We start from the raw sequence: 23,628 nt of genomic DNA, 5'->3' as shown, positions 1-23,628 counted from the left end.
TTTAGTAGAATGACTGGGTACATTCCTTTTATAAAATACTCAGGGAAATGGAACCAGTGTCAGGGTCTCCCTTGATCTGAGTTCCGAGAGACTTAAGACCTCAGAGCTGTAGCAGCAACTCAGCGAGTTCCATCAGCATACCGGTTCCCAGCAGCATTTCTCTGTCTGTATTTTAAGGAGTTGTATACAGTGTCACTTTTCATGATGACAAGATGCAGGGTAATATGATTTGAAAAAAGAGCTGAATGAATCTTTTTTTTCCCCTCTGTATTTTAATGAAGGCAAACTGAATGAATTCTTTCCTTAGTCCCCTCTGCTGGTCTTTGCCTTGGTTGAAACCTCCTTTCCCCTTTGCTCACCTACCGTCTGGGGTTACCTGCTGCTTGGGCTGAAGTCCTAAGGCTTAGCAACAAGTAACCGTGTTGCCTCCGAGGCTAGTGGGCACAGCTGAACACTAATATTTGGACCCTAACTTTCAGCTTGATTTGAAGAAATGCCACTGCTAAATGTCATCTTTTTTTGTGGATCCCTATTTGACCCTTTGGATAAAACAGGTGGGCAGGCAACAAATTAAGTGGGAAATGTTTCTGTGAAGCAAATCCATTTAATAGGGTTACCTCATAAATAGTAACAAACACAACTCTACCCCCTAACCTGCACTAACCCATATAGCCAGAATGGAAAAGTAGATTGTTTGTCGCTTCTGTTATGGTTTTACTTAAGTGAATTATCAGATCAGACCCCTGTTTGTACAGAAGTTTCGAGAATATTTGTTGTAAATTGATCTGAGCCAGTTTGGTTTTCCACAGTTAATTAGATTCTATTCTGGTGGATATCATTAATCTCCAATAGTCAGAGGTAGGTAAGGGCTGTAGGTTTTGCCCCCACAACCAGTAGATTACAGTGAAAGGAATTCTGATTAAATTCTGCCACGTAACTGTGTTAATAATCAGGCACAAGACAGTTACACAGTCTGACCTGTACACCCAGAGACATTCCAGTTCTTTTTTTGCAAACCACCATATTGTGTGAAAGGTTCACCGGAGATAGATGTGACGGTATTTTAGCAGTAGGATTCAGCTTACCTTCTAATTAGAGGGTACATCTGAGTCCTCCATTAAGTGTCTGGACATAAGATTTGTTGGGACTCCTGAGCCTAAGGTGTCATTTTAAAGGGGTGAAGGATGTTGGGCTAACCAAAGTCTTATATCCAATTCATGCAAAAGTGGGAACAACTGAATATTTCTAGATGAAATACGTATCTTTAACACTAGGCAGTTTCCCTAATGAAATATTTCTAGTATCCATTGTAACGAACAAACGATCAGAAGTACTTCAGAGCTGAAGCATGTAAGTGACTTTTTTCCCCATTAGAAAAAAGTTAAGGTATATTTAATATACAGTAAAATTCACCCTTCTAGTGATACAGTTCTGTGAGTTTTGACAAATGCATACAGTTCTATGAACACTCCAGTCAAGATAGAGAATATTCCCATCACCCCCAAAGATTCCCCTGTGCCTTGATTGTGGGACTTTCTAAGAGCAGCTTTACTGAGATATAATTCATATACCATAAAATTCACCCACTTAAAGTGTATAATTCAGTGGTTTTCATATACTACATTTTAAAAAAAATTGTGGTTAAATATATACATATAAAATACAAAATTTGCCATTTTAAGCATATTTAAGTGTACACTTTGGTAGCATTAATTTCATTCGGGATGTTATGCAACTACCACTCGTATTTCCAACACTTTTTTTTTTTTAAATCACACCAAACAGCAGCTCTGTACACATTAAGCAATAACTTCCAATTCTTACCTCCCCCAGCCCCTGGTAACCACTGTTCTACTTTCTCTCTCTATAAATGTGCCTATTCTAGGAACCTATTATAGGTGGAATCATATAATATTTGTCCTTTTATGTCTGGCTTGTTTTACTTAACAAAATGTTTTCAAGGTTGTAGCATGTATCAGAACTTTGTTCCTTTTTTAAAGGTGAGTAATATTACATTGTATGTATAGATCACATTTTATTTATCTGTCAGTGGACATTTAGATTGTTTCTACCTTTTGGCTATTGTGAATAATGCTGCAATGAATGTTGGCATACAAGTATTTGTTTGAGTCCTTGTTTTCAGTTCTTTTGGGTATGTATATACCTAGGAGTGGAATTGCTGAGTCATATGGTAATTCTATGTTTAGCTTCTTGAGGAACTGCCAAACTGTTTTCCACAACAACTGGCCACTTTACATTCCCACCAGTAATGTACAAGGGTTCCAATTTCTATATATCCTCACCAGCACTTGTTATTTTCTATTTTTAAAATTATAGCCATCCTAGCAGTATGAAGTGGTATATCATTGTGGTTTTGTTTTGCATTTCCCTGATGACTAATGATGTTGAACATTATTTCATGTGCTTATTAGCCATTTGTATATCTTCTTTGGAGAAATGTTTGTTCAAGTTCTTTGCCCATTTTTTGAAAAAACCTAGTTTGTTTTTGTTGCTGAGTTGCAGGAATTCTTGATTGTAGGCTTTGATTAGAAATTTCAGTTGCTAACTAATATCACCCCTGGAGTTTGTATTCTCAGTTAGGGGTCTTCAGATGTCAACAGTGGTGTGTGGTAAATGTTTAAAGCTCTGATTTATGGCATTTGCCAATTTCCATGGTCAATTTCAAGCTGCCAGTCTGCCCCCTCACTAAGGTAACAAAGGAGTTGGGAAGAGATGTACACAATCAACTCTTTCTAGCCAGTGCTATTGGGCTCCCAGTATGCAACAGAATGTTGACTCACCACCCTGTGGTGTAGAATAAAACTAACACAGAGGCGTATTTATCACAGTGTCTACACTGAAACTATTTAAATTAAATTAGACATAACTAAAAGTAAATGAAAATAATTTTCAATTACAACAATTTAGCTCCCTCAATAAAAGTGAGAATAATTATTTGTTGAGCACATCATATGCTAGACGTGTTCCAAGTATTACGAGATATTATCAGTAAATAGAGGAGGAAATTTAGAATAAGTTAGTAGTAGGCTGGGACTTGAAGTCAGACTCCAGAACCCATGTGTTTGATATCTTTACCCTACTGTCTTCTATCCCATTAGTGGAATTTATTTTCTGAGTGTTGACTACTATAAATGGAGTAGACTACTTTCTTCTAACCCCAGGGATGCTTCTTTGTTACTTTGTACCCCCCAGCCTCTCTAAATCCTGTTCAAATTGGAATTGAAAACTAAAGCTGTGGTGGTACCACATATCAACGAACTGTAAGGGGTTAAAAATATCTTTTTCCTGGTTGCAAAAAAGCATGTGTTGTAAGAAAAATTTAAGCAAGTGAGAAATGGCAAAATAGAAAGTGAAAGTCCCCCATAAACCCATCTGCCAGAGATAATCATTATTAACAACTAGCATTTATTCTTTCAGAGCTTTTTCTTTACACATTTTTTAAAAAGTAAAAATGGGATGATTCCTTCCACTCTGAGACTTTTTTCACTTGGTAATACAGTTAGGCTATTTTCCATGCCAGTGTGTATAGTTTTCCTTCATTCATTTTAACAGCTCTACTTCATTCACTTTAACAGCTACATCATATCCCTTGTGTGAAGGAAATGTAAGGGATTTCGAAGGGCTATTTTGAAGAAGTGATGATAGGTGGCACATGGGACAAAAGGTTGAAAACTACTGTTGGAAACAACAATAGAGCACCATACTTTCCATTTCTCCCCCCAGAGGCTACTATAACTTACTTACCTGAAGCGGTAAGACGAAAATCCATGAGCACTGGGAAGAGTTACAGGAAAACTCAAACTAAGCTAGTCAGGGATAATTGAGAGATAAGGCTACATATCAAATTCCTTCACATGTCTTTAGGGCTTTACAGCTCTGGTCTTTGAAATCCTATTTGGAATCTTTCTTAATCTCCAGTAGGCCCTGCTTTGAGTTCGGGAAACATTGTTTTCCAGGAAATACAACCTTTTAATTTCTCCTCATTTGTTCCTCATCTTGAGAGATGGCCACCATCATGTTTTCTTGTTGTGATAATCTGTCAGGTTTTTTTTTTGTTGTTGTTGTTGTTTGTTTTTGAGACAAAGTCTTGCTCTGTCACCCAGGCTGGAGTGCAGTGGCGTGATCATAGCTCACTGCCACCTTGAACTCCTAGGCTGAAGCAATCCTCCCACCACAGCCTCTTGGGACTGCCACCATTCCTGGCTTTTTTTTTTTTTCCCCTTTTTTCTACAGATGGGGTCTCACTATATTGCCCAGGCTATTTTGGAACTCCTGGGCTCACATGATCGTTCTGCCTTGGCCTCCCAAAGTGCTGGACTTACAGGCATGAGCTGACATGCCTGGCCTGATATGTCAGTTTTCAGTGGTTGTCAGTGTTTATTTGTTTTCTCCTCTGTCCTAGGCACTTGTCACTAGGTAAGTGCCTAATGACTCCATCAGGTGTGGCATTTATTATTGTTGCAACAGGGAATTGAGAAGAGAAAAGAAGGTTATCTAGGGGATGAGTTAACCTAGAAGTGGAGGAAGAAGACAGCTGTTACTAGGTTGCTGTCAAAATAGCTTGCTTTACTCCCTGGCATGTATCACTCCAGGGAATAAAATAATCCAAGAATGATAAGCTCTCAATTGCCATCTGTTGGTTTGTGATGCTGCTTGCCTTGTTCTAGTTAACATTGAACACTGACCTCACATGGCACTTGGAGAAACTTAGAGGAGGAGAAGATGATCATAGGGTGTAAAGCAAACTGACTGAACGCTTGCAGAGAGATGGGCTAAAGGCCAGTGGTGTCAGTTTATCAGGATTTGTCTGCCTTACACTCTCTTATCCTTCCCTCTTTACCCCAGGGAGCTGGCAGAATGGTGTTTCCTCTGTAATATGACATATTTAGATTCTTTTACCAGTTTAAAGAAGTTAATTTAATGGGAGTAAAGGGGACTAAGTTTTTAGAGTTGGGGTCAGGTACTATCCTTGATAAGAAAGATTATGGATGTTTGAAGCTCATGAATGGACATGTCATTATCTTTCAAATTACATGCTAAGGATCAGGCTTGTGTCATATGTATTTTACTATGTCTTCCGGTCCATATCCCAGACAAACCACTCCATGCCAGCTGTGCTAGGTGCCAGCAGCCATGAACTATGCCAGAGACCCTGCCTCCCTGACTTAGGTTGATTGGACTGAGTGGCCACCTGTCACCAAGACAGCCCATCTGTCACCTAGCAGGTAACATGGGCTTGACCAGCTGAGAGCTGAGTCTTTCATATTCCTCTCCTAGGAAATTAGAATTGGGAAGCTGAGAGCCTAAGGCAGTTTGTAACAGGGAAAAGAGCCAAAAGATGATGGGGAGTGGAGTAGTCATGACAGTCCATGTCCTAGCTAGTTTTATGAAGGGACAGAAACCATGAGCAAACAGAGGGACCTTGCAAGGGAGGAAGAGAGATGCCTTGAGAGACAGAAGAGCTGTTTCCTACAGACACCATGAACCCAGAACCACCTTCCAGTTCTCCTGAGGCCCAGCTTTATCCTACCCTAGGATTCGAATGGGATACCTGTGTTCTTTCCACAAACCTCCCTTTTCTTGGGCCAGCTTGAATGAGACTCTGTTTTCCCACAGTGGAAATTATCGGACCAGATATAGGCCCCTACCTTTACAATCGACTTCTGGATTGAGTCAACAACAGTTGGTTTACATTTAAGGCTAACATGAAGTGCTGAAGACTATTCTAGGTATTACGGGGAACAGTGGAAAAACACAGATACGTGATTATTTCTGTCAAGCTCAGTGCTGACGTTATGGGCTTTGAATCTGTGTTCCTGGCAAACAGTGAGAATGAAAAGAGGCAGGGATCCTGACTGTTCATTTATCACTTCACAGCTCTCAACCAACAGGGGGCCTTCTTTAACCTATTTAACCTCTCAGTAGAGTATTTGCCTTTTGCTTATTCCTCTTTCCAGTCAACTCTTGATTATTCATGTAATAGAGGAAAGCGTTAATGTGAATGATAGAAGACTGCCCCACCTTGGCCTCTCTTCCCTGCCACAGCAGCATCCAGTCACAGAAATGGAAACAACTAGCAGGAGAGGTAAGGAGGCTGAAAAAAGGTGGGATGGGGCCAAGCAAATTAACATTGTTTCTTCTACTTTTATATCTTCTTTCTGTTAATAAACGCTGCGTGTTTGAGTTTCTCTTCTGGTATCACTAGGAGATTGCTGGAACAGCAATGCCATTTGCTTGATTTAAGTCAAAATATGGGATCTTTTAAAAAACTAAAATAGAGTTGGGGGCAATTGACTAGGATGCTAGTTTCCTCTCCCATCTGTTGTACCCCCTTTTTGTTGGTGCCACCCAGCTTTCTTGTTGGCTGAGTTTAATGTGGGCCCCTAGCAACCATTCTTCGTTCAGGACTTGGGACTCAGCTAGCCAAAATATCCACAATAGTATTTCTCAAAGTATGGTTCTTGACCCACTTGCATCAGAGTCACCATGTGTGCTTATTAAAAATGCTGATTCCTTCCACCTTGAATGCACTGAGGGAAAAATGCTAATTCCTGGGCCCTATCGCCAAACTATTGAGTCCAGATATTGGGATGGGGGACAGAATGGGCTTAGAAATATGAATTTTAACTCACCCACCTCCAGGTGATATTTGTGTGCACTAAACCTTGAGAAAGGCTACTCTGTAAAATGACAGGAGGGGATTTGGAGGGTAGCTCTGGGAAATTACCAACACTTCTCTTTCACTCACTATTTGTAGAGCAAGTGAGTGGGTGGGGAGAGGAAAGTGGGGCATTCCAGGTGTCAGAAGGTATTTTTCTAAGTGCAAAGAGTTAAAAGCTGTCTACTGAAAGGAAAGTGAAGAAAAATAGAGATGCCAGCATGCTAAATTATATGACACTTAACACTCAAACATTTGCTGAATTAATGCCTGAATAATTAAGAGTTGATTGGGCAGAGACACAGGAAGATTCTGTTTAAGTTACAGACTTGGCTTGCATCCGTGTTTCCTTCTAAAGAGACCACCTTCTCCATTTCTGCATTGTCTTTCTTCAGAGTGAAAATAGATAGTCATTCCCAACATATTTGGGGTTTTGTGGTAATTTAAATATCTAATAGGCACTGCATAATGCCATTCAATGGTTGTGCCTAAATACAACCCTACTAATCAAAATGAGGATATTGTGTTTAAGAGTCTGGCTATGTAGTCTCTGGTCTGGTTATAGTGTTGAGTCTTTTTTCAAAAACTGTCTCTATGGAGTAAAGCAGGATCCTGTGTTTCATTGCTTTCCACACATTCCCTAACAAGTGTTGAATGGATTTTGTTGCAGAAGTTTCTTTGGAAGTCTATTTAGAATTCAGATTGCATTTTCCCAAGGACACAATATTCTTCTTGTGGTTCAGGTTCCCAGACCAGCTGGCAAAAGCCTATTTAATGGGAAGTGGAGTAGAAGTACAACCCCTCCAGCCCCTTACCAGAATGCCTAAAAGTATTTTTGATGGGGAAAAGCCTCAGGGTTCAGACCTGTGATCCTAGGCGTACATCCCAGCTTCATTCTCTGAGCATCACCATAGGGATTTATTATTGGAGGGAACAATTCAAACTCCTTTTCTAGGCCTCCTAGGCTTTGTGTGATCTGACTTTTCTGCTCATCTCTCCAGTATCATTTCTTACCATGTTTCCTCTGGCACTCTATACTGTCTAGGCAACAGGAACTACTTTAAGTTCCCTGAATGTGTCTTTGTAACCTCTGGGCCATTTAAGCCTTTAGCTATGCTCTTCCCTCTACCTGGAGCCTTCTCCTCTTTCCTATGCCTTCTCACTGGTGTTTTGTGTTACAGCTCTCAAAGCTCTGATCACCGTTTTTATTATAGAGTGATTTGTATGCTTTATGTCATTTATCTTCCCTTCGGCCAGACTGAATACTCCACAGAAGGAAAGACCATGTGTATGTTACTCACTGTAGTATCCCCAGCACTTAGCATAGTGCCTGGCAAGTAGCAGGTTCTTAATAATGATATGGCCGGTTCTTAATAATAATGATCTTGTACAGGGGTTCCCACCCTCTTTTACAGATGTGGACTCTGAGATTTAGAGGGGCCAAGTTTTTTTTTTTTTCTTTTTCCAAGTCCATAGTTAGCAGCTGTTTTGGAATTAGAACTTCGGCCTTCTGACTTCCAGGCAATGGTATTTTCTTCCAGAGGTATATGTTTCTACAAATAAAGTCTGAATGCATTGGAATAACTTATCCTGGGGGTTATTTGTAGCAGTCTCAAATCATTTGATCAGGCTCACTACTGGTGATATATAGAGGGAAATAGGAGAGTGAAGTAATGCAGAACATACCTTCTGTAATTTAGATTTAGATCATTTTTGCTGGGCCTGGAGAGGAGGAGCTAGGGGAGTACAGTTTACCCATGGCGCTGCTTACAGAATTTAGACATAACAGATGGCTGTTCATTATTCTGGGATTCCACATCTGTACAGAGTGTAGAACATAACTGAATGCTCAGCGGGTATTTCTTGATTATGTGATTTGCTACAGTCTCTCTGCTAGTGTGTTCAAAATACCATTTAGAGTTTTCTATTCCATTTACCATTTAATTGATAAGCATGTGGTTTGATAAATGTTGTTGTCATTATTCGTAGTAGTGGTTTTATGTAGTTCTTATAGAGATATAAGGGCCTTTAGATCATTTGATTTGGGGCCCTGCCTTAGCTATTAGAAATTGCATAGTATCTTAAATACCTGTTGCCTAATGTTATTTGCCTTCTCATTGTGGCTCTTGGGGGTTTCTGCTGCTCAGAATAGAATTCCATAAGACTGGATTAAAGGGCATACAGCCTAATACAGCAGTCTCGAACCTTTTTGGCACCAGGGACAGGTTTTGTGAAAGATAATTTTTCCATGGACTGAGGTGGGGGGCGGTGAGGGAGGATGGTTTCAGGATGAAACTGTGCCACTTCAGATCATCAGGCATTAGATTCTCATAAGGAGCATGCAACCTAGATCCCGAGCATGCAGTCTAGATCCCTCTTCATGCTCCTATGAGAATCTAATGCTGTCACTGATCTGACAGGAGGTGGAGCTCAGGCGATGATGCTCACTCATCTGGCACTCACTTCCTGCTGTGTGGCTTGGTTCCTAACAGGCCATGGATTGGTACCATTCTGTGGTCTGGGGCTTGGGGACCCCTGGCCTAATGGATCATCTTAGTAAAGTTCAGAGGCATTTAGGAGGAAGGACCCATCAGATGACGGGCAAGGAGGAAATATCTGTAGACCCCTGGAGAAGAGGGAAAGCAGTGCTTTTCCATGTGTAAGCTTGGGACTGAGGGTTGGATTTTCGTGGTAGGTACGTGACCGGGTGGAGAGGATGACATAGCTCCTTTCTCCACTTGGCTTTCAGTAGGACACACTTCAGGAGTCCCACATCAGGATGGCTTTTTTTCTCCCTGTGGTGAAGAAAACAGCTGGCAAGTGGCTAATTAAAACCATTGTAAGCCCAAAAGCTAAACTCAAAGGGCTTTGAGAGCCTTCCATTGGGCTGCCCAAAGTCCTTAGAGGCTAATATAATGAATAATAAAGGAAATTCATTGAACACCGTTAAGAAAAGGTAATGCATGTCTTCCTTCAAACCATCAATGCTTTGCCCCATCACTGATTTGCTTGTGCGACTCTTCCTTTATGTCACTCTGAATAAACTCCCCTTTGTCTTTCTGGGCCAAGGGAACCAAATGAGTATAGAGGGACTCTTCTTAGAGTCACGCATTTCTTTCCTCCTTGTGACTGCCAAACCACCAAACTCTGGGCCATTTGCATGTGGCTTAATTTCTCCTCATAATGTGGCAAAACACATTTTGGTGCTAGGTACGATACAACCATTCCCGGAGTGAAGCAAATGTAGAAAGTGCTGTAATTTGAGGCAGTTTTCAGAAAAGAGCCTCTTCTGGTACAAAAAGCCCCGTGTTCCTTTTTCCTTTCTTTTTTTTCATTTATGCCTCATCACATTTTGTGCAATTTCAGCTCATCTCAGGCTGCATTTTCCTTTTGATGTCGGCTTTCTAGAATAGCCCTTGCCTGAGAAAAAAGAACAAAAGGCCAACTCTGTGGCTTTCAATTTGCAGCGTCCCCAGCCCTTTTATCCATCTCAGTACTTCCCTGGTTGGGAACAAAACCCAAGCTCCAGGGTCAGAGTACATGTGGAGGAAGAACCCTTTTTGAAAATCCAAACACATGAGGAATTCATGTTTCATTGTCATCCTGCTTTGCAATTGGGTCAGGTACATATGTGGAGGAGAGAGTGGGCTTGGAAGAAAAAAAAAATTGGTTTGTTACCTCCACAAAAGCAGACATTCTCATTTTCCCCCAGAAGTTCCATTAAGAAAAAAGCAAGTTTTTAAGGGTTTAATTGCTAATTCAGGGTTGCTTTCAGCTGTTAGGGCATCTGTATCAAGGCGCCTAGTTTGGGAGGTGGAACAGAAGTTTGACGTGCTAACATTTGGGAACTTTCTCAGACAGGATGTCTTTGTTATCTAGTTTCTTTCCAGTTTTTCAGTACCTGCTTTCAGACCTCTACTTTTTCTCTTCTGCTTCCTTTGGTTTCAGATCACAGAAGACCTATCTCTCTGTGCTCCCAGCTTGTTGTCTTGGTTACAGGCTTCTTTGGCTTGCCTTCCTTTGAGGGGAATATACAGCCTAAAGAAGTTTTTTTAAAATGGTGACTAAGGTCCCTTTCTCTAAGGTTACTGGGATATTAAGCAGTGGGTAGAATAGTGACTTATAAACCGGCTGTACGTTGAAATCAGCGGGGGCACTTTAAAATACTGATGCCCAGACCTCAGGCCCAACCAGTTGAGTAGGGATCTTGAGGAGTAGGCCCCAGAAAATTTTTTTTTTCTTTTATGAAACAATAAACTGCCTACGTGAGTCTAATGTGCATTCAGGATTTAGAACCGCTGAGTTTTACAGCAAAGCCAAACAACTTGGTTTCAGCTGTTTGAGCCAGGTGAAGTAAATAGAATCAACTTTTCTGTACCTTAGTTTTACCTGCCTAGAACAGAGAAGCAATAAAGCTTAAGAATTTAAAGAGGCTCACTGTGACCCTCCTGTCATTACTATTGCATACAAAAGAGAGGTAACTTTCTTTCAAAAAAGAAAAAAAAGAAAAAGAAAATCCAATTATTCAGCTGGCTTGGCTTCTGGACTGTAACAGTGGCTTGAGGATTAAAATAAATCTTTCCAGTGTGTGGAGGAACAGCAGCTTCATTCCCCAGTATGGTTTGGCCAGTGCTTTCCAGGTTTTCAAAACTGCCCCAACTTTCAGCTGACTCCCTTCTCATGCCCCAGGTGGTTAGCAGAGTTAGGCACCATACTTATATTTTTAGTGAAATTGCCTTTTAATAGTATTTTCCTAACATAAAACAACACATGTTCATGATTCAAGCCCAGAAAATTATAGGAATATGACACATAGCAAACAAGAGTCCCCTAGAAGTCAGTCTCCCAGACATATCCACTGTCAGCATGTTTTTCCTTCTGATTTTTATCTCTGCATATGCTAAACATTTTATACTTTTATTTTAAAAATGGGATCATTCAACAACGTTTGTACTTTTTCCCCTTAGTATCTTAGCCATCACTCCATGTAATAAATCAACCTCATTCTTAAGGACCCCTGATTCTTAGGATTTTAGTCACACAAGGGCACAATGTCCTTCCCCTTCCCTCCAAGATTTCGCTTTCCTATGGAAAGGCTTGGGTTTTGTTTGTTTGTTTGGGCTTCAAATAGAGCAAATCCATTGTATCGGGTATATTTATGTTTGGTTGTTATTTAAAAATTCGTACAATTTTAAAGAAATAGAATAGCATATATGATTCCCTCCAACCTCTGACCCCTAATCCACTAGTTCTTCTCCCCAGAAACAAACTGCCATTACCAGATTCTTGGAAATCTTGAGAATTACTGCATGCATAAACAAGGCTTGAATATTCTAAAATGGCTTTTGCTTAGGTAACCAAGTCTATCCATATTGTATAGAGACATCTTGTTTCATTTATTCATTCAGCAAGTACCTGATGAGCATCTCGTGTGTTCCAGGCACTGTGTTAAGTTCTGAACCTACAGTGAGGACCATCACACAGCTCAAACTCTCCAGGAGCTTATGGTCAGCAGGGAAGATCAACATTTAATCAAAACATAGCTAAATATAAATGAGAAATGGTGATATGTGTTGTGAAGGAAAAGAACAGCGTTTACATGCTTTTTTTTTTTTTTTTTTGAGATGGAGTCTTGCTCCGTCGCACGGGCTGGAGTGCCATGGTGCCATCTCGGCTCACTGCAACTTCTGCCTCCCAGGTTCAAGCGATTCTCCTGCCTCAGCCTCCCGAGTAGGTGGGGCGCATGCCCAGCTAATTTTTTTGTATTTTTAGTAGAGACGGGGTTTCACCATGTTGACCAGGATGGTCTTGATCTCTTCACCTCGTGATCCACCCGCCTTGGCCTCCCAAAGTGCTGGGATTACAGGCGTGAGCCACTGCGCCCAGCCTACGTGCATCATTTTTTAAAACAGTGATTAATGGAGTCCCCTTCCCCAATTTTTAAATATAAAGGTGTGGATGGGAGATTTGCAGCAAAGATAGGGAAGCAAAGACATAACCCACAATCTTTACTCTTGCCAACAGGTCTTACCTTCTTTCCCACCAAAATTTTCCTTTGATAAAATGTCTTGCTGAGAGTTAGGGTAACTCAACAACCAGCTTTATTATTGGTTGACAGGGTGCCTTAGAAGACCTTTGTTAGCCAGACTGTGAGCTTCTTGCAGACAGGAATTATGTCCTGCATCACTGTGTGCTCAGAACCTAGTACTAACTGATGTAGGCACCAGGAAATAGATGCTTTTATTACATTCTCATTTTATGCCTTAGAAGCACTGCAAATGGTAGGTATTCGTATTTCTATTTTAAACGATGAAAAAACTGAGGCTTAAGGAGGTGTAAAAAATACTTCCTTTTAAAAAAATACACCTCTCCCCCACCCTCATAAAAACCCCAACTTTGACCGTAGAGTTCATTGGTGGTGGAGCACTGCAAACATTAGCTGTCCCATGTGACTTTGGCTCTGACACAATTGGTCCTCTTGCTTCAGGGAACTGGATATCATCCATTCCTCCCATGGGTTGGCCTAGGCTGTGTTACTTCAGAGTTTTCTTGATGAGTTTCAAGGTAACCAGGTCATCCTGTTCTAAATATTTTTCTGGGATTGAGGTCAGGGAGCAGCAGGATCCTCTCTTAAATGGGTCAGAGGAGGACGACTCCTATGGCTCCTGGAAAAGTCAAGCCCCTTCATGCTAACTACACTGTCTTCCTGTCTATTCCAGCTTATATCCTGGGCTGAGCTATGGATAGGGAGCAGAGGTCGATGTACGCATGTGTTCTGGAGGACTTTTATATGTCCGATGGTGTGTTAGGCACTGGGTGGAGTTGGGGCAGAGGGAACTCCAGAAAAGACAAATTATCTTATGGTGGAGACAAAAGGTAGTATTGGCAATAAACATGACCTCTGGAATCAGATAGTTCTGGGTTCCAGGCCTGACTCTTTGACTCACTTGTCAGTTGTGCAACCTTAGGCAATTTGTTTAACCTTTCTGTAGCTCAGTTTCCTTGTATGCAAACAGGAGGAAAATAATAATCTCTTACATAATAGGATTGCTATGAAGAGTATGTGAACTAATACATGTAAGACATTGACTGTTGTGCCAGGCATCTAGTAAGCACTCAACAAGGAATAACTACTGCTGCTATTGTTGTTACTAACAACAGTATGAGACTAATAAGTGATTAGTGTATAGTACCAACAAATACAAATGGAGTTCAGAAAAAGAATGCTTAATTTTTGTGAGTTATTCAGGAAATCTCTAGAGGAGACAGAAGAAGTGGAATGAAATATTCCAGGTGGAGCAAATATGGAAGTGGGAGGCTGAACTGAGCTGGAGTGGGGAACAAAAAGAAGAAACAAACCCAATGTCTGGCACCCCTAAACTCTATCACCAGCTCACCTGTTGTCACTACCAATATGTCCAGTCCTTTATGGCTCTCCATTTTGGAGTGCCCTGAATTACTGGTTGCAGTTTTGACTTAGCCAGCTAGTTGGCCGGCTGCTCTGGCTGAGCTTGAGGGTGTCTGTGCCTTGGTGGAGTTGACACGGGTCCTAACTCTGCAACTTGGTTCGTAGGTTCAAAGCCTAATTTTTATCAGCTTACCCACGGCCGTTGGTTTCTAGTGGACTGAGTCACACTCCCCAACATTACAAAACACTTCTTTTTTTTTTTTTTTTTTTTTTTTGAGACGGAGTCTCACGCTGTTGCCCAGGCTGGAGTGCAGTGGCGCGATCTCGGCTCACTGCAAGCTCCGCCTCCTGGGTTCCCGCCATTCTCCTGCCTCAGCCTCCTGAGTAGCTGGGACTACAGGCGCCCGCCACCGCGCCCGGCTAATTTTTTGTATTTTTAGTAGAGACGGGGTTTCACTGTGGTCTCGATCTCCTGACCTTGTGATCCGCCCGCCTCGGCCTCCCAAAGTGCTGGGATTACAGGCTTGAGCCACCGCGCCCGGCCCAAAACACTTCTTAATAAATAAACTACCAGGCTGATAAGTCAATTGACGATGAAAGAGAGACCTTTATAGAGATGAGAACACTTGTGTGTATCAGCCCTGTCTGATATCAAGGTACCTGAAGCCAAATTAAACAGAGATTGGTTTTTTTTTTTGTTTGTTTGTTTGTTTTTTTTTTTTTTTTTTTGAGACGGAGTCTCGCTGTGTCTCCCAGGCTGGAGTGCAGTGGCGCGATCTCGGCTCACTGCAAGCTCCGCCCCCTGGGTTCACGCCATTCTCCCGACTCAGCCTCCCAAGTAGCTGGGACTACAGGCGCCCGCTACCACGCCCGGCTAATTTTTTTGTATTTTTAGTAGAGACGGGGTTTCACCGTGTTAGCCAGGATAGTCTCGATCTCCTGACCTCGTGATCCACCCGCCTCGGCCTCCCAAAGTGCTGGGATTACAGGCTTGAGCCACCGCGCCCGGCCGAGATTGTTTTATAACCTATAATCAGAACCTAATGGAGTTGAAAAATCTCATGAGTGAGACCATATAGGCTTTGGTAGTCCATGGAAAATTGTACCTTTTGCATATCTGTCATAGGTTTGTAGTGTGATCAGAATGTGTGTACTGTTCTCTCTCCACTGCTGGAGAAACATCAGTAACATTTTTTCTCTTGGATGTTCCTGTTTTAAATTCCATGCAAATGCTGTTTGTGTGCTATGACCATGCTATTCTCTTGAGTTTCTTCCTTGTTGACAAGATTTTTGAGTTGCCTACTTCATAGCGACAACATAGTGATTCTCTCCTTGAGTGTTCTTTTTGGCTTTGTTCCCAAACACTAGGAATGTTTCCAAGCAGGGCCGCCACGAATGGCTATGCACTGCACAACCCTAGGAGAGGGTGCCATTCACATAGACTATAATTGAATGGCGCCACTAGGGTTGTGCAGTGCACAACCTGCACAACTGTACTCGGCGGCCCTGGCATAATGTAATGTCAGTACTTTCTTCATCAAGGTACCAGTTTGGGATTGTCCTCAGGGTAAGGGGGCTGTAGCAGTGAGCTGCTGCTGTGACCAAGAAAGGAAGAAAGAAGTAAAGTTGTGGCTTTGGGAGGATTATCTTCTGAAGACGAGAGCCATCGTATAGGAGAACTACGTACCTTCATTCACTCAGTAGTTTTCTGAGTGCCTACTATGTGAGGGTTGAAGAACAGGGAGGGGTTTGCATAGGAAGGAGCATTTGAACTGGGCTTTGTGAAAGAAGTAGAATATTAACATGTGGAGATGAGTCAGGAGGAGAGAATCTCAGGGGAAGGAGTAGCGAGAGGAAAGACAGATGGGAGACCACAAGGGGTATATGGGTAATGGTGCCTAATTCATCTTAGTTGGATAGAAAAGCATGTAAAAGGGAGTAGTGAGCAATGATGCTGGTTGGGGGTCAAATGATGATGTAGGAGGGGAGGGAGTTGAATGCCCAGTTAAGGAATTTGGACTTTTATTTATCAAGCAATAAGGAGCTATCCAAAGTTTGTTTTTTTAAACAGCTTTATTGGGTTATAATCATATACCATATAATTCATTCATTTAAAGTGTACAATTGAATGTTGTTTAGTATATTCACATATATGTGCAGCCACCACCACAGTCAATTTTAGAACATTTTAATCATCCAAAAAGTAACTCCATACCATTTAACTCACCCCCCTCCCTACCTTTCCCCCACTCACCAGCCCTAAGCAATGGTTGATCTACTTTCTGTTTCTATAGATTTTATCTATTCTGTACATTTCATATAAATCGAGTAATTATAATATGTGACCTTTTTCCACTGGCTTCTTTCATTTAGTATGTTTTTAAGATTCGTCTATGTTTGGCATGTATCAGTACTTCACTTATTTTTATGGCCAATTAATATTCCATTTTAAGGATATGCCACATTTTATTTATCCATTTGTCTGTTGGTGAGCATTTGGGTTGTTTCCGCCTTTTGGCTATTAGAGATAATACTTCTGTGAACATCTGTGTGTAAGTTTTCAGGTGGACATAGGTTTTCATTTCCCTCAGGTATAGGAGTGGAATTGCTGAGTCATATTGTAACTCTATGTTTAACCTCTCAAGGAGCTGTCAGACTGTTTTTCTAAAGTGGCAGCACCATTTTACATCCCTACCAATGGTATAAAAGGGTTCCAATTTCTCCACATCCTCGTGCATACTTGTGATAGACTTTTTATTTTAGCCATGCTAGTGGGAATGAAGTGTCATCTCATTGTAGGTTTGATGTTGATGTGCATTTCCCTGATGACTAATGATGTTGAACATCTTTTCATGTGCATGTTGAGTACCTGTATGTTTTCTTTGGAGAGATGTCTGTTCAAGGTTATTTGTCTTTTTATTGTTGAGTTTTTTAATACTTTGGCTATTTTTTTTTTTTTTTTTTTGAGACGGAGTCTCGCTGTGTCGCCCAGGCTGGAGTGCAGTGGCTGGATCTCAGCTCACTGCAAGCTCTGCCTCCCGGGTTTTTACGCCATTCTCCTGCCTCAGCCTCCCGAGTAGCCGGGACTACAGGCGCCCGCCACCTCGCCCGGCTAGTTTTTTGTATTTTTTAGTAGAGACGGGGTTTCACCGTGTCAGCCAGGATGGTCTCGAACTCCTGACCTCGTGATCCGCCCGTCTCGGCCTCCCAAAGTGCTGGGATTACAGGCTTGAGCCACCGCGCCCGGCCTACTTTGGCTATTTTTAATGTATATATTTAAGGTTTCAACTTAATGATTATATATATATGTAAACCATCATAATTAACACATTCATTACTTCATAGAGTTATCATTTATGTGTGTGTGTGTGTGTGTGTGTGTGTGTGTGTGTTGGAAATATTTAGGATCTACTCTTACAGCAAATTTTAAGTATACAGTACAGTATTTTTACCTATAGTCACCTTGCTATACATTAGGTATTCAGGATTTATTCGTCTTGGAAAATTAAAACTTTGTACTTTTTGACTAACATTTTACTTTCCTAGCACCAACCCCAGCTAACCATCATGTTATACTCAGCTTCTGTTAGTTTGACTAATTTACATTTCATATTTATGTGACATCATAAGATATTTTTCTTTCTGTGTCTGGCTCATTTCACTTAACATAATGTCCTTTGGGTCCTTCTGTGTTACTGAAAATGATAATAGGATATCTTTCTTTTTAAAGGTTGGATAATATACCACATTTTCTTTATTCATTCATCTATTGATTAACATTTATCTTGTTTCTATATCTTGGCTATTGTGAATAATGGTGCAAGGAATATAGAAGTGCAGATATCCCTTTGAGATCTTGATTTCAACTCTTGGATAAGTATCCAGAAGTGGGATTGCTGTGTCATAGAACAGGTCTTTTCTTTTTTTTTTTTTGAAATTATACTATTTTTGATAATGGCTCTATCAATCTCCATCAGCAGTTTTCCAGGGTTCTATTTTCTCCACACCCTCCCCAATATTGCCATCTTTTGCATTTTTTATAATAGCCATTCTGACAAGGGTGACATGAGATCTCACCGTGGTTTTCATTTGCATATCCCCAATGATTAGTGATGTTGAGCACCTTTTCATATACCTGTTGTCCATTTGTATGCCTTCTTTGGAAAAATGTCTATTCAAATCTTTGCCCATTTTTAAATTGGGTTATTTGTATTTCTGCTATTGAGTTTATGAGTTCTTTATATATTTTAAATATTGACATCAAATTTGTGGTTTGCAAATATTTGCTATATAGCTTTTTAGGTTGATGTAGTCCTAATTGTTTTTGTTTGTTTTTCACTTTTCTTGCATGTGCTTTTGATGTCATATTAAAAAAATCATTGCCAAGACCAATTTCAAAAAGTTTTTCCTGTTTTCTTGTAGGAGTTTTTTGGTTTCAGATGTTACATTTAAGTCTTAAGCCCATTTTGAGTTGGTTTTTGTGTGTGGTGTAAGATAAGAGTCTAATTTCATTACTTTGCATGTGGATATCCAGTTTCCCCAACATCATTTAATGAAGCAAGCATCTTTTCCCCCATTGCGTATTTTTGACCCTCTAAGGTTCTTCGTTCCTTTTCATCCTTTTTTTTTTTTTTCTTTTTCTCTTCTGATGAGGTAATTTTAAATAACTGTGCTTCAAATTTGCTGGTTCTTTCTTCTGCTTGATAAGTCTCCCGTTTTTAGTTCAGTCATTGTATTCCTCAGCTCCAGAATTTGTTTGGCTGTTGTTTACAGTTTCTATCTTTTTATTTAACTTTTCATTTTGATCATACATTGTTTTCCTGATTTCATCGAGTTGTCCATCTGTTACTTGTGTTTTTATTGTTGAGTCTTAAGAGCTATTTATTCTGGATACTAGACTCCTATTAGATACATGATTTGCAGATTTTTTTCTCCCATTCTTTGGGTCCCCTCCCCTCCTCTCCCCTCTCCTTCCTTTTTTTTTTTTTTTTGGAGACAGATTCTCACTCTGATGTCCAGGCTGGAGTGCAGTGGTGTGATCTCAGCTCACTGCAACCTCTGCCTCTCTGGTTCAAGCACTTCCCCGCCTCAGCCTCCCAAGTAGCTAGGATTACAGACATGTCATGTGCCACAACGCCTGGCTATTTTTTAAAAATTATTTTTAGTAGAGACAGAGTTTCGCTATGTGGGCCAGGCTGGTCTCGAACTCCAGGCTGGTCTCGAACTCCTGACCTCAAGTTATCTGCCCGCCTCGACCTCCCAAAGTGCTGGGATTACAGGTGTGAGCCACCATGCCCAGCCTGGGTTGTCTTTTCACTTTCTTAATAGTGTCATTTGAAGCATAAAATATTTTAATTTTGGTGAAGTACAGTATATTTATTTTTTCTTTTGTTGCTTGTGCTTTTGGTTACATCTTAGAGTCTATTACCAAATCCTAGGTCATGACATTTATCCCTATGCTTTCTTTTACAAGTTTTATAGTTTTTGCTCTTACAGTTAGGTCTTTGATTTTGAGTGAATTTTTGTATATGGGTTATGAGGTAGGGGTCCAACTTAATTCTTTTGTATGTGGATAACCAGTTGTCCCAGCATCATTTGTTGAAGAGACTATTCTTTCTACCATTGGATGGTCTTGATGCCTTTGTCAAAAATTAGTTCTGAGGGTTTATTTCAGTGCTCTCAATTCTATTTTATTGGTCTCTGTGTCTTTCCTTAGGTTAGTACCACACTGTCTTTGTTACTGTTGCTTTATCATAAGTTGAAATCAGGCTGTGTAAGTCCTCCCACTTTTTCTTTTCAAGGTTGGATTGGCTATTTGGGGTCCCTTGCATTTCCATATGAATTTTAAAATCAGCGTGTCAGTTTCTACAAAAAAAATGTCAGCTGGGATTCTGATAAGTACTGTGATGAATCTGTCATTTAAAACTTTCAAGGAGGAGTGTAACAGGATCAGAATGCTATTTTAAGAATAGGAACCTGACAATACTGTATAAAATTAGAGCAAGCTTGTCCAGCCTGCGGGCTGCATGCAGCCCAAGACAGCTTTGAACGCAGCCCAACACAAATTCATAAACTTTCTTAAAACATTATAAGATTTTTTTGCGATTATTTTTTAAAGCTCATCAGCTATCGTTAGTGTTAGTGTATTTTATGTGTAGACCAAGAGAATTCTTCTTCTTCCATTGTGGCTCAGGGAAGCCAAAAGATTGGACACCCCTGAATTAGAGTGATGAAGGAAAAACACCGGATACTTGGAGATCAGATAGGAAACTGCTGTAGTAGTTTAAGAAAATGATAGGGACCGAACTAGGAAAAGATAGTGAGGGTGGATTTCAGATATATTGAAAAGGTTGGGCTGGGTGCTGTGGCTCACACTAGTAATCCTAGTGCTTTGGGAGGCTGAGGTGGGAGGATCACTTGAAGCCAGGAGTCCGAGACTAATCTGGGTAACAAAATGAGACCCCATATGTGCAAAAAATAAAAATAACTAGGTGTGGTGGCACATGCCTGTAGTCCTAACTAGGCAGGAGGCTGAGGTGAGAGGATTGCTTGAGCCTAGGAGTTTGAGGCTGCAGTGAGCCATGATCACACCAATGCACTCCAGACTGGGTGACAAACCAAGACACTGTCTGGAAAAAAAAAAAAAAAAAAAAAAAAGGAAAGGTCTGAGTGTCAAGACAAGATTTGGGAACTGAATACATGTGGGGCTGAGAAAGGTGGGGGATCGGGGATAACTCTGGGTTGTGAAGAGAGGCTAATGGATTAGATTATAGTACCTTTTAAAACTTTGTATTAGTTTGAAATGACTTTTGACCTACAGAGGAGTTGTAAAGATATTACAGAGAATTCCTGTATATCCTTCACCCAACTTCCCCTAATGTTAACATTTTACGTAACTATGGTAAAATTATTAAAACTGAAAAATTATCATTTATACAATGCAACATGAACTTAACTATAGTCTTTATTTGGGTTTTACCAGTTTTTTTTCCACAGGTGTCCCTTTTCTGTTGCAGGATCTATCTAGGATCCTTAATTGCATTTAGATATTATCTCTCTTTAGTCTTCTCTAATCTGTGGTAGTTCCTTAGTCTTTGCCTTCACAACCTTGACTATTTTGAAGAGTACTGTTCAGTTTACTCTGTAGAATGCCCCTGATTTGGGTTTATCTGATGTTTTTTCATGATTCCATGGAGATTATACAATTTGGGCATCCAATAAGGATGATACTATCAATAGCTCATGCTTAATTTATTCCTTACGGTGTGTCAGGCACTTGAACTAGGTACCTTAAGCATTTAAATTTTATAGTTACCCTATGAAATAATACTATTGTAATCCTCTTGACAGGTAAGGGAACTGAGCCTAAAGGGTTAAGTATTCTCTGTAGGCAGCTGGACAAGGGAAACTGAGTAATATGTCAGAACGTTGTTATTGCAAACGTGGAATTAAAACAAGCGAAGTTAGAGGAATTGAAAATTTAATATGATTTGTTGCTGATGTGGTGCATAGTAGGGATGAATTTTCTATTGAAATCAGGATAATTATGGCTATTATGTATTGAGTGCTAGCTATGTGCTAGGCACTGTGCCAAATGCTTTTCTTGCTTTGTTTCATTTTGTCCTCTCCCAAACCTTGTGAGACATAGGCACTATTTTTATCCCTATTTTACAGGTGAAAATTCCTCTAATCTCTTGCCCAAGGCCAGAGTGCTGGTGAGTGGCAGACCCACCATGTGGATCCAAGTCTGTCTTTTTTTTTTTTTTTCATTTTTATTATACTTTAAGTTCTAGGGTACATGTGCACAACGTGCAGGTTTGTTACATATGTATACTTGTGCCATGTTGGTGTGCTGCACCCATCAACTCGTCAGCACCCATCAACTCGTCATTTACACCAAGTCTGTCTTAACTCTAAAGCCTATACTCTTAACCACTTGGCATTGCTGACTGTCCTCCTCCCATCTTCTTAGTAGGGATGAATTTGCCAATGGGACTAGAAAACATATTTATGGGCTTGGATGTAGACACTGCTTGGTTGTGGACATTACCAAATACATGTTTGCAACTCTCCTTATTTTATACCTCAGTGGTTGGTCAACCCCATTCTTTCTTTGGGTTTATTTCAAGCAGGTTACAATCTGGTCTTTCAAGTCTGGGATTTTAAAGCTTAACTCTTAGTAGGCACACTCTTATATCCCTTTTATTTAAATTATTGAGGGAAGCTTCTTTATAAACTCCTTAGACTGACAAAAATAGTAAAATCTAGAAATAGGCAAATCAAGGGAGATAATGAGATGACCCAGAATTGGCATTTAACCGTGGAGTGTAAGGGAAGCTTTCCTGGAGAAAATAATGTTTAATTTTGCATTTGAAGGGTAGATAAGAGCCACAAGAGGAAAGTTGGAAAAACCATCTTGAAGAGGGAATAGGATTAGCAAAGGCACAATTTCTTGATGTGGGTGATTTAAATTTAAAAATTAAAATTATGAAAATATTAAGAAAACAATAGGTGACGCTCTAATCCCACTGTTATAAAAGATTTTCAAAGCATAATATCTAAGACAGAAGCCATAAAGGGAATGACAAATACATCTGATTACATAAAGATTTAAAAAGCTTCCATAAATAAAAACCTACCATAAACAGCTGCAACAATGACAGCCCGGGAAAATTTTTTGCAATAAATTTCAAACAATCTGTATTAGCTGTCATTAATATATAAATAGCTCTTTACAACTCAACTGAAAAGAACACACCAGCTGAAAAATAGTCAAAGTGCACAGATGGTCACATCCCAAAAGAAGAAATATGGCTGGCCAATACACCTGTTAGAAAATAGTTTAACATTTCTGGTAATCTAAGGCATGCAAATTGTGTGTGTATGTTTTGCCTTTTAAACACGTGATAATTACCAAATGATAGTGACCTGTTTGTCAGGTTGCAGCAGAAAACAGATCCTCGTATATTGCTGGAGGGAATAGCAATTTAAATAATTTTTCTGGAGGGCAGTTTAGCATTATGGGTCAAAAAACCTTCAAATGGATATTCCCTTCGAAGATGTAGACTGTCTTCTACCAATGTGGGCTAAGGAAATAGTAAAGGAACTGAAAATTTAGATGTAATTTACATGTGCAACCAGAGGATATTGGTTGAGTAAATTATTGCATATCCATATAATTGAATAAAATGGAGGTATTGGAAAATGAGATAGTAGAAGTGTAGTCATTGACATGAATATGTTCAGGGTACAGCTTGACATAACTTACGAGGCTGTCATGCTGGAGAGGTAGGCAGGATCCAGAGCAAAGAAAGCTTTGTCCGCCATCCTAAGAACCTTGAGCTTTTTCAGTAGGTAGTGGCAAGCCGTGGAAGCATTTACAATGGCAGATCAGAGGGACCTTTTAGATAGATCCCTCTTACAGCAGTGTGCCTGGAGGCAGGAGACCAGTAAGGAGATTATTGCAGTGATCCTGGAAGAGATGATGAGGGCCTGAGGGTATGAAGTGGATAGAGTCATAGGACCAACTTTGGGCAGCCCA

At 40.3% G+C, this 23,628-nt stretch overlaps 1 protein-coding gene across 11 annotated transcripts in view; it reads left to right on the top strand.

The window, feature by feature from the left end:
* Window positions 1-23,628, top strand: part of LOC105490509 (transmembrane protein 164) — a 344,079-nt gene that overhangs the window by 37,431 nt on the left and 283,020 nt on the right. Inside the window, exon 2 of one of the 11 annotated variants that reach the window (XM_071088240.1) lies at window positions 5,979-6,106. The exons of the other annotated variants lie outside the window; for them this stretch is intronic. Coding sequence (XP_070944341.1) covers window positions 6,023-6,106 — 84 coding nt within the window. The 5' untranslated portion in view covers window positions 5,979-6,022. The remainder of the gene's footprint in view (window positions 1-5,978; window positions 6,107-23,628) is intronic. 11 annotated transcript variants of the gene reach the window in all.

This window comes from Macaca nemestrina, chromosome X (genome assembly GCF_043159975.1).
Source record: "Macaca nemestrina isolate mMacNem1 chromosome X, mMacNem.hap1, whole genome shotgun sequence".
Classification (NCBI taxonomy): Eukaryota; Metazoa; Chordata; class Mammalia; order Primates; family Cercopithecidae; genus Macaca; species Macaca nemestrina.
Note: the sequence above shows the minus strand (reverse complement) of the source record. Positions and strands in the feature narration are given on the sequence as shown.